A 14,534-nucleotide genomic window follows, 5' to 3' on the forward strand; every position below is an offset into this window, starting at 1 on the left:
TGGGAACCGCGGCGCCAGGAGCCCCCACGCAACGACCCGGCAGGTGGACCTCGGCGTGCTCGGCGTCCACGGGACTTCACCGCGCACACGGCCTCTGATTTACGACGGAGCGCCCCACGGCCCTGGTTCAGTCCTGACCACGCGCAGCCTTTCTCAAAGGCTCCCCACACGTAACTGCCGTGATTCGCGAGCTCCAGCCGCGATGCCCCGCGGGCACGACCCTGGGGACGGGTGACCTGAGTGCGGCCCTGACCCCGCAGGGCTGCTGTCCTCATGGGAAGACACGCCGGCGCTCCGTCCCCACCCGGGGAGGACACGGCCGTGTGCAAGCCGGGAGGAGGCCCCGAGCAGCTCCAGCCCCACGGGACCTGCGCGGGGACGTCTGGCCCAGAACTCCGAGTACAGAAGCGTCTGTTGCCTACGCCCCAAGGGGGCCCCGGGCTCTGCAGGCCCCGCTGGCCCACGCAGCTGCCACGGAAAGGGCTGCCCGGCCGCTTCCTGCATTCTCTGTGACAACACGGCGCATCAGTCCACGCCGCCCACCCTCACGTCCTTGCGCAGACGACGGCCAGATAGACGTGTCAGTCGGGACGAGAGTCTGACCCCGTCCCCGAGCCACCTCCCGAGCGGACGGTCCTCCCCTCTGGCCCAGGACACATGCCGACCCCGTGTCCTCTGTCCCCCCTCCCTCTCCTTCCCCTCCCAGGCCCGACCTCTGACCATGTCCACCCCAGTCCCGACCACACGACCTCTGTCCCCCTATCCTCTACTCTCCCCAGGCCGGACCCCTGACCACGTCCACACGACCTCTGTCCCCCTCCCCTCCTCCTTTCCCCCTCCCAGGCTGTGTCCACCCCCAGTCCAGGCCCCACCTCCTCTCCGTCCCCCCCGTCCCCTCCCACCGCCCCGCGGAGCCCGGCCACACGGCTCTGCAGTCAGAGCATCTGCTCAGCCTTTTCAGGATTCTGTCCCCATGGCCACGGCTGCCGTCGCAGCAAACACCCACAGACACCACGGCCGGTGGGCTCGGCACTCCGGGGCACCCCACCCCGGGTTTCAGGGATCGGCAGTAAGGGCTTCCCTGGGGACAAACCAGGCCATGTGCAGAAACTGTCATGGATGGGAGGGGAGGACCGGCCACACCAAGGGCTCCTGGGGGGCTTGCTGCTGCCTCTCGGGGACCCGGGATGGGACCCGGGGGAAGTACGGCCCGCGTGCGCTGCGGTCCCTGCAGAACTGGAGGCCCTCAGGCCGTGAGGCTGACGCACAGGCCGTGGGTTCCTTCTGCTCGTGACGGAGCTTGGAGCGTCCACCCGAGATGAGAAGACACCATGCGCAGGCCTGTTTGTCGACCCTGGGAAGGGTCCCCATGCTGCACCATCGGGACCGCGTCCCCTCCCGGGGGGGCAGCTGACAAGCCTGGTGACTGGCTTCGGCCCCAACCCTGTCCCTCCAGATCCCGTGCTCTGGACGATGACCACCTGACCACCTAAAACACAGTCAAGGTCCACGTTTCCATCCATGAGGAGAAGCAGCCTCAGCGTGGGCTCCGTCCGGCCTCTCGCACACATATCGCCACTCCACCCTCGCTCTACACACCCCCACGCAGTCCCCGCAGGGACAGGGACAGGGAGATGGCACTGATGGGGTAACGCATGTGCCCGAGGCCACGAGACACCGCAAAGGAGCAAGCATGCGGGGCATGAGGCGCGCACATACATGCACACACGTGCACACACACGGGCACATGCACACAGAGCCCTGTCTCGGCGTCTACAAGCTCGCTTCTCACCACAGCACGCCACCACGCGGATAGTGTCATTTGCATGTTGGAGCCGCGCTGGTTGCGGCCCTACAGGCCACACTACATGTGCGTGTCTGCTGTCCGGGTCCCTGAACCTGCTGGGCCCGCCCCAGGTGCCAGGACCCTGAGCCCCACGGGTCCTCCCCCGGGACGCAGACGCCACCTCGGGCCCGGCGCTCACCGGAGCCGCCACGGAGCATGAGGCTGGCCAGGGGCTGTGCCGAGGGTCTTGCCTTCTTGCACGGGATTGGAGACGCGAGTGGGGGGCCACGTGCTCCCGCCGGCTCCACCTGCGGACCCCTCTGCAGCCTCCCCACAAGCCGCACCAGGAGGCACCTCGGGAACCTCCGACCTGGGTCTTGGGGGCGGTCGTGCCCTGGAGAGGTGGGGTGTCTGGGGAGCAGTGGGGCGGGCGTTGAGGGGCACACCCAGGCCCGTCCCCTGGGGCAGCAGAAATGGAAACCCACGTGACCTGGGTTCGGCGGGTTTCGTCTCAGGAGTAGTTAGAGAGCCGGTCAGGTGTGTGACAGGCGGGGTCCCGCGGCCCCGGGCCAGGCCAGGGCCCACGAGGGGGATGAGGACAGGGGCCTGCCCGGCGGAGCGGCCTAGGAGCTCTGGGCGTGCGTGGGGATTCGGCTGTGGACACGCCGACGTTGACCCCACCAGCCGCCTGTCTGGGCACCCGGTACAGATGAGACCCCGAGTGCCCCGCGCCCGCTTCCCCCGCCCCGGATCCAGCCACATCCCACACGGGCTGCTCCCCGCACGGAGACGCCCACGGCCCTCCGTTCGACCGCGCCTGACCCACAGGCCGCGCAGGCCGTGACTTCCGGGGTCCCAACCACAGACAACGAGCTACAGACGAGTCCTGTCCCGGCAGGAACGCTCACGGCAGACCATCCTTTCCAAAACAGGTCAGAGTGCTCAGCAGGATCGCTGTGGGCGCAGCGTCACTCCTCAAAACGTGCTTCTGTGCAGCGTGTCGGCCCCATGCAGGACGCCGGGAAGCCTGTCTGGCTGCTGATGGGCGCTTTCTTTTTTTTTTTAAGATTTATTTTTATTTATTTATGATAGACATAGAGAGAGAGAGAGAGAGAGGCAGAGACACAGGCAGAGGGAGAAGCAGGCCCCATGCAGGGAGCCCGACGTGGGACTCGATCCCGAGTCTCCAGGATCAGGCCCTGGACCAAAGGCAGGCGCTAAACTGCTGCGCCACCCAGGGATCCCCATGACGGGCGCTTTCCTGTAGGATAAGGTCACCTCCTACAGAGAAGACTGGCATCTTGCTGTACAAGGCAAGACATCGTTTCACTGTTCTTCTCTTTTGCTTTTAAAAGATTTTATGTATTTGTTAGAGATGGAGCGCGAGCGAGCGTGGGGGGAGGAGCACAGGGGGAGGGGATCTCCCACAGACCCGCTGCGGAGCGTGTGGCTGGGTGTCCCGGGGACTCGATCCCACGACCTGGGCCGAAACCAGGAGTCAGATGCTCAACCGACTGAGCCCCCCGGAGCCCCTCCGCTGTGGCCTTCAAAACACAAGCGGGACAAAGGGCCCGAGGCTCCCTCCTCCTGCCGCACCTCCTGCGCGCCCACGTCTCGGCAAGGGAGGCCAAGAGCTGCCTCCTCCTTCTGCGGCCAGCACCCGCGCACACACACGAAGAGGCGGTCCAAGCGGGAGCAAGAAGCCGGCTGGCGGCGGGGGGGACCCGTCGCGGACCGACCGATGCTGCTCTTGGGGGATAATCACTCGGAGTGAGACCGGCCTCCCCGTGAGGCTTCTTGGTCCACAGAACCAGGAACCCACCAGTGTCTGCTGCACTTCAAAGCTTCTTCAGACCCGCACAAAACCGTGGGAAGAAGGAACGCCCACATCTTCTCCTCTGTCCTGCGCGGGCCACAAGCACGAGCCCAGAAACAGCCTCGCAGGGCGAGGCCACAGGGCCCTGGAAAGGCGCAAGGCGATGTCGCTATCTTGCTTCCCGTGGGCCGTGTCCCTGGGGTCAGGCGGCGTGTCCACCCCTGGGAGACCCTACCCTGACCGCACACGAGGGCTCCTTCCCGTGGGCCGTGTCCCCGGGGTCAGGCGGCGTGTCCCCCCAGGAGCCCCTATCCTGACCCCACACAGGGCTCCTTCCTGTGGGCCGTGTCACCGGGGTCAGGCGGCGTGTCCACCCCCGGGAGCCCATGCACAACGTGCCTGGTCTGCAGCGGCCTCAGGAAGTGTCCTCGCCATGGGGATGGCCTGGGACGGTCGTGCGGCTCCTCCTGCCTCCACCTTCTCCCCCCGCCCCCGAGCACACAGCCCACCCAGGTCCAGGTCCTGGAGTCCCGAACCGGCCTCCTTTCCGGGTCCAGGCAGAAGCACGAGCAAGCCCAGACCAGGCCCATCGCCACAGGCGGGTCGGGTCTTCCCTTCCCGAGACACAGCACGGTGGCCGGCCAGCGGGAGCTCGGGGACACTCAATGGCCCTAGTTTCCCGGGAGCCCTGCGGTCACGGGCAGCGGTAGGTGGAGATCCAAAGCCGCTGCCCGGCCCGTCGGGCTCCGAACAAACCAGCTCCAACCGAGCAGCAGGTCCTAAGAAAACTGCACACGGGCATCTTTTAGGAGGGATCTGTGGCCACGGGAACCTTGACGGCTCGTTACACACGACGTCTGTACTGACCTGCCTACCTGTCGTCGTCATCTACCTGCAGACCGTGTTCCTGCGCATCCTTCGTCTGTCGCCGCTCTCTATCCATCAATCTCTCCTCTGTCGATCCATCCATCGTCTATCTCCAACATCCGTCGCCTCCACCTCCACGGTCTATCACTGTCTTACTCGCCACCTACCTGGGTATCTACCGTGGAGCTCTGGTCTCTGTCCCCGTGTGTCCCCAGCCTCTGTACCGTCGTCTCTCACCTCTCACCTAGTACTGACCATCGGTCGTCTCTATCCAGGTTTCCCTTTACCTCTTCCCACCCTCCTAACTTTTCATGGCTGCTGACCTTTTCCAAAGACGGCCACACATTTAACACTCGACCCTACAGTTGGGGTTCATGCTATGGTGTCACAAGCACCTTTCACAAATGTGCACACTCACTTTAAAACACTGTGTAACTAATGTCGGTTATTACTGAGAATCGATTATAACCATCGGAAGCCTTATCAGACACACTTTCCCTTTCCCTGAAGAGAACCCAGGCCTCCCCTCTCCTCCACCTGACACCCGAGCACACACGAAGGCACACACAGCAGGTGCATATGCACACAGGTGTGCACACGGGCACACAGGCAGGCGTGTACACAGACAGGTGCGCACAGGGGCACATGCTCAGGCAGGTGTGCACAGGCATGTGCACACAGGCACACGCTCGGGCAGGCATGTACACACACAGGTGTGCACATGGGCATATGCTCAAGTAGGTGTGTACACACACAGGTGCGCAAGGGGCACACGTTCAGGCAGGCATGTACACACACAGGTGCACACGGGCACATAAGCAGGTGTGTACACACAGGTGCACATGCGGGCACAACCTCAGGCAGGTGTGTATACACAGGTGCAAACACAGGCACACACTCAGGCAGGTGTGTAAACAGAGGTGTACACCCAGGCACACGCTCAGGCAGGCATGTACACACACAGGTGTGCACACGGACACACGCTCAGGCAGGCATGTACACACGTGGGCATGCACGCACATTTTATCAAAGCCAATGCTCAATCTCAAAACAGCGAACTCTTCGGTTGCTGACACGCACGGCCCATGCGGTTCTCTGCACGCCCGTCTTACGACAGGAAGGACGTTCCGCAGGGGCTTCCCTGCCGGCCTTTCCAGGGGCCCCGGCAGCACAGCTACTCATTTGTCACCCTTCCGGGCAAGACAGCAAATGCTCTCCTTCCACAAAACACACCCCTCACACACACAGGCTTGAAACGGATTAATTAACCTCGCTCCAAGTGCCGCGGGCATCACGCAACGCGGATGCTGGCCTAGCCTCTCGCTTCACTGGTGTCGATGAAGAGGCCCACAGGGTGTAAATGACTTTTCGGGAACCGTCTGCAGCTTGGACTAGAATGCGGTCTTATTTCCAGTCGAGTCCTGTGGACACTCACAAGTGGACATACGATTCCTTGTAATCGCTACGTTTGAGCAGAGCTAACGAGAGACACGTCAGCCCTTGACACAACCACTGCTCCTAGGAAAGCAGCTGCTGCTCGGATCACCGCCTGGCTTCCATTCCATTCATCCATCTGCCTGGACACGACTGCGGTCGGACGCTCGGGGCCCTCAGGGGCTCCTACGGACCGGCCAGTGGACGGGGTTCGTGAGCTTTCGCCCTTTCGGACCCGGGTCACACACCTTAACGTTTCCGCTCCAGCCTTGTGCCTTGAGATTCGAGCCATAGACAGAGGAACGGACAGCGTGTCTAGCCAGCGCTTCTCGTATTTTGGTTCGTTAGCTACGGGCGAGGAGGGTGACGATGGAGCCTGTGCAGAATAAGGAGAACCAACAGTGACAGAGTCAGTGAGGCGGCACCGGCTGCAGGCCCAACACCGCGCCCCAGAAAACTCAGATCAGGTACATTTCAACTGTTACGGAATCGTGTGATAATTTCCTCAAAGATCTTGGAAGAAACAGATGCGCTTCCATGAGCATTTAAACTGTTTTCTTAAACTACGGCACAAAAGAGAGAAAGGTCAAAGGGGAACTGATGGGGAGAGACTTCAGCTGGCGAGTGCTGAGTCCAGGGGGCCGGGGGACCCCCACTTCCAGCGTCACAGAAGAGTGACTCTGGGCCCGAGACAGAGATGGTGCCTTCTGGCCCTGGGCACCCCACAGAGCCTGGGACACACGGCCACAGTGTCCGTGGGTGACAGGCCGCCCTGTCCAGTGGATGTGGGCACCATGCGGGGCCGATGGGTCCAGAGAGCCGGCCGGCCACTCCTGCGCGGGGCCTGCAGACCCCAGGAGGCAGCCTGGGAAGTGTGGGACCTGTGCAAACAGGCCTGGGGCCCGACCCCACGTGGCAGGTACCCGCCAGCAGCAGAATCACAGGTGGCTCTAGGCAAGAGGACCCCGAGGTTCCCGTCTGGGTTCTGGGGGCGGGGGGGTGACAGGGACTGATCCATCTTCACTGCGGAGCCGACAGCCCGGAAGAAGAAAGCAGCCCTGGGCAGGGGCGAGGGTCACGGCAGTGCCTGACCCAGCGCAGTGGTTCCAAATGCCAACGACAGACGCCCGAGTTCCCTGCTGTTCTCTTTCACATAAGAAGCCGACCCCAGGTCTCCCTGATGCTCCACTGATAGATCAGGGGCTCTTCCGAGGTGCCCCAACGCCCCCTCCCAGACCAGGGCAGGGGACCCCGCAGAGGAGAAGGAGCCCACCAGGTGCGTCCCCACGGCGTCTGTGCCTTGCTCCTGCCCCAGGACGTCCAGCAACTCGTCCTCTGTGGTGCCACCCGGAGACCCGAGGAGGGCATCCCAGGGAAACAGAGTCAAGGGCCCAGCCCCGCAGGAAAGCCTGCACCTGTCTCTCTATGAGAACCGCACGCAGACTGAGTCCAGGTGGACCTTCTGGAGCCTCTGACCTCAGGAAGCTCGCGTGAGCAGTGTGAGCAGGTCCCCCCGAGGGAAGCTCTCCTCCTGCACAAAGCCGACCTCCTCCACTCTGATTTCTGCCCCAGACCTCAGCCTGGTAGCTTCCAGAAGCATTGAGGGTGTTCCCACCTGCGGAACTGAAGCGCCAGGGGCCGCACCAGTCAGCACTTTGCCACCAACACGCCGGGCACTGCCGGCGACCGTGGGAGACCCCGACCGTGGGAGACCCCGACCTCGGGAGGGGAACGCAAAGCAGGCCCTCCTCCGTTTCCTTTATGCTGCGGCCGAGTTGCCAAGGGGCTAAGGAAGAGCAGGCCGCTGTGGCACGCTTGCGTGAGACTGACCATGTCGCAGGGCCTTCCCAGGAGCGGCCTCGGTGACCATGAGGTGGACTCTGGCCCGGCTGGGGCCACGGAGCTGCGGTGCGTGGCCCATGGGGCAGCGGCCGGGAAGGGGACACCGTGTCAGGGTGGGCGGGCACATCCCCTCTGCCGGGAGTCCCCATGGTGACGCGTTCACACACCTTCCCTGTTTCCCCAAAATGCCACAGGATGGAGACTCAAGCAAAACCAAGAACTTTTAAGACAAGATTTATACAATTTGGGGAAATGAATAAATGCAGATGAGAGAAGAAACCTCCAAATCTGTCACCACAGAGTGAGAGGTAGCACGCTGCGCGTCACCTCTTCTCTGCAGGCACACACGCACGGCCACACGCACAGCCACACACACGCACGCCCACACACATGCACGGCCACATGCATGCAGGGACACATGCACGCACGGGCACATGCACGCAAGGGCACACATGAGGCTGACGACCACCACCGCAGGCCACATGCTCCGAGCACAGGAGAGACAGGACCGCACCCTCGAAGTCCAGGAAATACAAAACCCAAACAGAGAAGGACATCGGTCCAAACCTCATCATCCACCCGTGTATTTCCCGACGCTCCTTCCCCCATTCTCTAAAACCTAGTTAGGGTCCTACCACACGTAGCCATCACCAAGGGTGGTACCAAAGGAACCTTTATGGGTCATAGTTGACACAAAGCGGGACTTGAAGACCGACCTCTGCGCCCGGAGGCAGAGCACCTTCTGTTTAACAGAAACTCTGCTTCTGGAGCGTGACAGGATGTGACCTGTTTATTCCCTGCGTGGGGAGAACCTCCTCTTGCTCAGTAACTCCCTTGGAATCGTGTCTATATTTAAATATCAGTTAGCGATTATTAGCATTTGATGGAAGAGAACACAGGTTCACACGCTTTACGGGATTCCCTGACACGACTGAAGCTCCAGCCGGGAAGCAGAGTAAGGGCTGGGCAGAGAGGCTGATGGCCTGTCAGGAACGCGCACCGCCCGAGGACAGGACGGAGAACGCTGCCGAGTCGAGCCCCCGCAGAGGCTGCTGCCTGTCAGCCGCAATCCCTAATCTGCCTGAGCACGGGAGCTGAGCACGGGAGGGCGCATCTCCAGGCTCTGCTGCACCACCCCGCCAACACCAGCCCTCGCCTCTGTGATACGCCTGAACACGTATGTACATCATTATTATTATTTTTTAACGGTTCTATTTATTCAGGAGACACACGCACACAGAGGCAGAGACACAGGCAGAGGGAGGAGCAGGCTCCATGCAGGGAGCCCAACGCGGGACTCGATCCCTGGTCTCCAGGATCACGCCCTGGGCCGAAGGCAGCACCACCGCTGAGTCATCCAGGCTGCCCTAAGTCATTATTTTTTAACAAAAGAAAATATTAGTTGCTTTAATACTTTACAGAAGATTTGAAAGCAACTTTTTAGGTATTGCTGTCACATTTCTACATTGGATGGCTCTGGACTCTGCAACTCATCCTTTTATTTTATTTTATTTTATTTTATTTTTTATTTTTTTTTATTTTTTTTTTTTCATCCTTTTATTTTTAACTGACTCCACTGAGGCACATACTTCCCACCACGGCACGTGCTGATGGACTCGTGCAGTTTGAGTTCTGACCAGCAGATAGGCCACAAGCCACCAGAGTCTGTGGGAGACGGGATAGCTCCACCCCCTCCGTACGACCCCTGCCCCTCCGCACCCCCACCCCCAGCAGCAGACGCTCACTGTGCCTGTTTGCAGGCAATCCTGCCCTCCAGCCCAGGCCGTCACCCATCTGACGTCTGTCAAATCAGGTACGGTGGTTTGTATTATTTTTGTTTTTTGTTTTGTTTTATTTATGATAGTCACACACATATACACACACACACACACACACACACACAGAGGGAGGCAGAGACACAGGCAGAGGGAGAAGCAGGCTCCATGCACCGGGAGCCCGATGTGGGATTCGATCCCGGGTCTCCAGGATCGCGCCCTGGGCCAAAGGCAGGTGCCAAACCGCTGCGCCCTCGGGGATCCCAGGTACGGTGGTTTGGCTTCTAGAACGTCTACAAATAGAGCCCTGCAGGAGGTGTGCACACTTGGCTCCATCCAGCAGGAAGTCTGAGATGCACTCACCGATCACGCATCGTCATCAGGGAGCGGTACTCTGTTGTTTGCATGCACCTGCTGAGGGAGACCCGGCTGCTCCCCGCAGGAGGACGTTATGAACACATCCCCGTGCTGTCAGGTGCGTCTGGGGTCTGAAAGCTGTGCCAGGCTTGCATGGCTGAGTAAAACCTCACTTGCCCAGGACATATTATCCCTCTGACCTTCTCGTATGTCACATCCACATTCACGAGGGCTGTTGTCTGTGACGTTCATTACTCATCACGTCATTGGAAGGTTCCGGCCTCAGTATTATCCTGGCCTAGCAGAGTGAGTGGGATGCGTGTCATCCTCCTCTCTCCTCTGGACGACTTTGTGAAGGTCACAGATTATTCCTTTGATGGAATTCACCAATTCCAGAATTGTTGTGTTTATCATTCTCAACAGCCCACGGGAGCCCCGTATGGGATCTCGGTGAATGCTCCGTGCTTGCCCTACGGGGTTTGGGTGTCATTCCCTCTGAAAGTCAAGTCAGGTTCCGGTTGGTGGCGTCTTTTATTGTCCTTACTGATGTTCTGTCTACATGTCCTACCAACTTCTGCACAAAAAGTACTAAAATCTCCAAATATGATGATGGGTTTGTCTAATTTTCATTTCTGCCAGTGTTGGGTTCATGTGTCTGGACGCTTTGTTATCAGGTGCAAGCCATATTTAGAATTGTAATGTTTTCCTGATGAATTGATACTTTAATCACAATGAAATGTTCCTCTTTTTTTTGTACACTCCTTGTCTTGGAGACTTTGCCAGTCTATTTCTATTAACAAAGCCACCTTTTATGGTTACTTTTTTATAAGATATACATTTTCCATTCTTAATCCCCACCTGTCTGTACCTTTATATCTAAATAATATTTTCAGTAGTAAGCAGAACTGGGTCTTTCTAATTCAATCTGATAATTTCTATGTTTTATTTGGAATATTTGATTCATGTACATTTAATGTAATTCTCATGTCACTCGGTTTAATCACATACGGTTAGTACTTGTTCCTCTTGGACTTTTTCTACTTTGTTGAGCATATTTGTCTTTGTGGGGATTAATTAACTTTTTCCATTTTTATTCAATTTTATTTTTTTCAATTTAATTCTCTTTTCAATTTTATTCTTTTTTTTTTTATCTCCCTATTGGCTATAGGGATAGTAATACCCATCCTGAATTTATCAGTGTTGACTCTGAGTCAATACTGCATCACTTCACACCTTGTATCTGATACACCCGCCTTCCCACAGCTCACTTCACAAAGAAAAGAACTTCATAACAGAGCAGCTCATGTGCTTGGTATTTACCTTTGGTGCTATTTTTTTTTTTAAGATTTATTTATTTGAGAGAGAGAGTGTGCACATGAGCAGGGGGAAGGGAAGAGGGAGAGGAAGGGAGAGAGTCTTGGAGTGTGGAGTGTGGAGCCCAATGCAGGGCTGGCTCATGAGCGGCGATCATGCACATATTTACCATTTACGGTGCTCCTTACTCCTTCCTGTATATGCACGTCTCCATCTGGCATCCTGTCCTTTCGTCTGGAAGGCCATCTCCTAGGATTTACTCTAGTGCAGCTCTGCTGGTGACATTTTCTTAAGTTTGAAAGAATATTTTCCCCTGCATGTAAAAATCCTTAGTGAATATTCATTTACATCATTGTTCCTGGGTAGGAAATACCTTGTTAAATCTGGCTGCTGCCTGAACTCCCTCCTCCTCTTTGGTTTTCATCAGTTTGATGGGGACATACCTGCAGATGGCTTCCTTCACGTGCATCCAGCTGGTGTTCATTCCCATTCTCCTTCTGGACTCTTCTGCTTGACGTGGCCACACGTCACTGGTGCTCATTCGTCTGTCAGTCTTTTTCTCTGTTCTGAGGTTGGCAACTTTTCCTTTTGTCTGCCAGTCTCCTGACCAGCTCTCCTGCCATCTTCAATCCGTGGGAAGCCAGCATAGTGGATGTTTTGTTCCGGTTGTTGCACTTCCAGTTCTATGATTATGATTTATTTTCTGAAATTTCAGTTTCTTCACTGAGAATCTCTATGTGGTCAATCATTAAGACCATGTTTTCCTCTGAGGCCTTATACATATCTGAAGTGCCGCGTTAGGACCTTTGTCTACCAAACTCGACATCTTAACATGGGGTCTGTTTCTACTGGTTATATTTTTCTTAGTTTCCTATCACTTTTTCTTGTTTCTTTGCATCACTAGTGATTTCTGATTGCGTACTGGACATTGTCAATGACAAGGTAGTGACTGTGGATTCTATTTTCTGCCTGTGGGTTTTTGTTCAACAGATGGCTCCCTTAACCATAATCACCTTAAACGTAGGTTTTTTTTTTTTTTTTTTTTAACTATCTTGGGGTGGGTTTGTGGACAACGAAGGTGTTTACCAAACCTCTGTAACTTTAAGCCATTCAGCCTCCGATGCGGTCTCACCTGTAGGGGTTTCCAAAGCTTGGTTTTTGGCTTAGTCAAAGCAGTTTTATGGTGACCTTCATGCCCGCAGTGTTGCTCTTCTGGATTCTGGGAGTTAACGGTTTCTCCATGCTGGCTGGGGTGGAGTTGCAATGTTACCAGCACTGCTGACCTCGGGTATCTCTGTCAGAGCCTTTCCTGAGGGGCACTGAAAAGTGACTGTTGGCTTCACGGCCCGTCTTCAGTCTTCCTTGTAAGGAAGACCAGGTCATTCAGACTGTGTTAGATTTTTTTTTTTTTAAGATTTATTTATTTATTTATTTATTTATTTATTTATTTATTTATTCAGAGAGAGCCAAAGAGAGGCAGAGACACAGGCAGAGAGAGAAGCAGGCTCCATGCAGGGAGCCCGACGTGGGACTCGATCCCAGGTCTCTAGGATCACACCCCGGGCTGCAGGCGGCGCTAAACCGCTGCGCCACTGGGGCTGCCCTGCGTTAGGTTTCTAATAAAATTAGTGCTTTTAGAGGTGAAATGGATTAGAACAAAATGTGTCAGACTTTCGTAAACACTTCTTTTTTTGTGTGTGGAAAACAAGATGCACCTCACCTACACTCCTAAAAAATGGAAAAACAAAATAAAGAAACCAGGAGTGGATTTGCTTTTATTTTTTTCAGAAATAGTGAATAAAAATTACATTCACCCCAAGAGGAGTAATTCACCATTTCTACATTTCCAGTAAAAAGGAATTATAATTTTTATCTAGTACTCATACAAAACTATAAAATTAAAACAGTTCTAATATAATTAAATGTAATTTTGGTAGAAATCTATTAGAGGCAGAAAGATTTTGTTGAAACTCTGAGTGTGGCGGGGAGCACTGTGGGCACCGTGTCCATGGCAGCTGCTGGCCGTAGGCGAGGGCGAGGATGCCCAGGTCTCCCTCTGTGGTTCTCTCCTGCTTCCCCAGTGGCACAGGGCCACCCACGGAGGCCTGGCCCCGCCACCACCCCCGCCTGTGAGTGGCTGCTGGTGCCCTCGCCCTGATGGCTGCCCCATCCGCCGGGCGCATCCCTCATCCCCTGCCTCCCCGTGACACCAGAGGTCCCTGCAAGGCCTTGAGGCCTGCAGCAGGTGGTCACGTGTGCTCCGAGGGTGGCGGTGGTGACAGTGGCACGAGCTTCCCCACGGCAGGTGCTTCCTCCTGCAACAGCTCAAACACAGCTCACAGCTCTGGTCTCTTATGCTCGTTACCAGGTCCCCGACACGGAAGGATGGGGGACGCCGACCTCAGACGTGGCTGTTGCGTGCACAGTCGTCCCAGGGACAGCACGTGTGAGGTCATCAGATACAGGGCCGGGCGCTGAGCGGGGGGCCCAGGCAAAGCCAGGCGTCCAGTGGTCCGAAGACACAGGTCGTGCCGATGCTGCAGCGGAGCTCAGACCCGCACACGCCCAAGCGCAGCCTGCGAGGAAGCACTCGTCAGCGAGAACTCACTACTCGATCCTTCAGGGCCTGAATTTAAATCAGTAAATTTAATCAGTAAAAAACCTGAGGTATTTACACACTCGGGGAACCTGTGGACAAGACGTATATGGGCCGTCCTCCGTCCGTCCTGACGTCTGTCCACGGTCTCAGGTCCCAGGTGAGCACAGCTGCCGGCGGACAAACCAGAGCAGAGCAACCAGTTAGTGCAGCACCAGGAGGCCCAAATCCAAGGACCTTGCAGGCCTGGGCGCCTGCATCTCGGCATTGCCCCTGAGGCCCCGGACACCTGCCGCTGCCGTCGTGTTTTTCTGGAGCAACTCAGCCTGATGGTAAACACGTACATGCATCAGATAAACACACTTAGTATAACGTACTGTAAATAAAGGAGGAACGGATGCTGAGTTACGGGGCCAGCTACACGTAAATGTCTATTCCACACGAATATATCCTTTAATGAGCTGCTGTTTAACCATCCCAGCCCTGGCTCCGACCCGGCTACGTATTTTTGCTGCTCGCTGCTCGGGGCCGGGAGGACCCGCGACGCTCCCTCTACGAATCTCTAGTAGAGTTACTGTTGCTGCCTCTGGGCCCCCGGGAAGGGTGACGTGCAAGGCAGGTGGTGGCTGCGGCACAGACGCGACAGCCTGTCCCTGAGATCGGCCCCACACCCGCCCAGCACCCGTGTGCACTCCACTCCCCGCAGCTCATCTGTCATGGACGTTGGGCTTGTCGGCCGGGCTTATC

The 14,534-nt window shown here is 56.8% G+C and overlaps 1 protein-coding gene across 1 annotated transcript in view; it reads right to left on the minus strand.

The window, feature by feature from the left end:
* Positions 1-14,534, minus strand: part of SNTG2 (syntrophin gamma 2) — an 85,516-nt gene that overhangs the window by 37,088 nt on the left and 33,894 nt on the right. The window contains exon 10 of the mRNA XM_072768947.1: positions 6,152-6,279. Coding sequence (XP_072625048.1) covers positions 6,152-6,279 — 128 coding nt within the window. The remainder of the gene's footprint in view (positions 1-6,151; positions 6,280-14,534) is intronic.

The sequence above is a fragment of the Canis lupus genome, chromosome 12, assembly GCF_048164855.1.
Source record: "Canis lupus baileyi chromosome 12, mCanLup2.hap1, whole genome shotgun sequence".
NCBI lineage: Eukaryota > Metazoa > Chordata > Mammalia > Carnivora > Canidae > Canis > Canis lupus.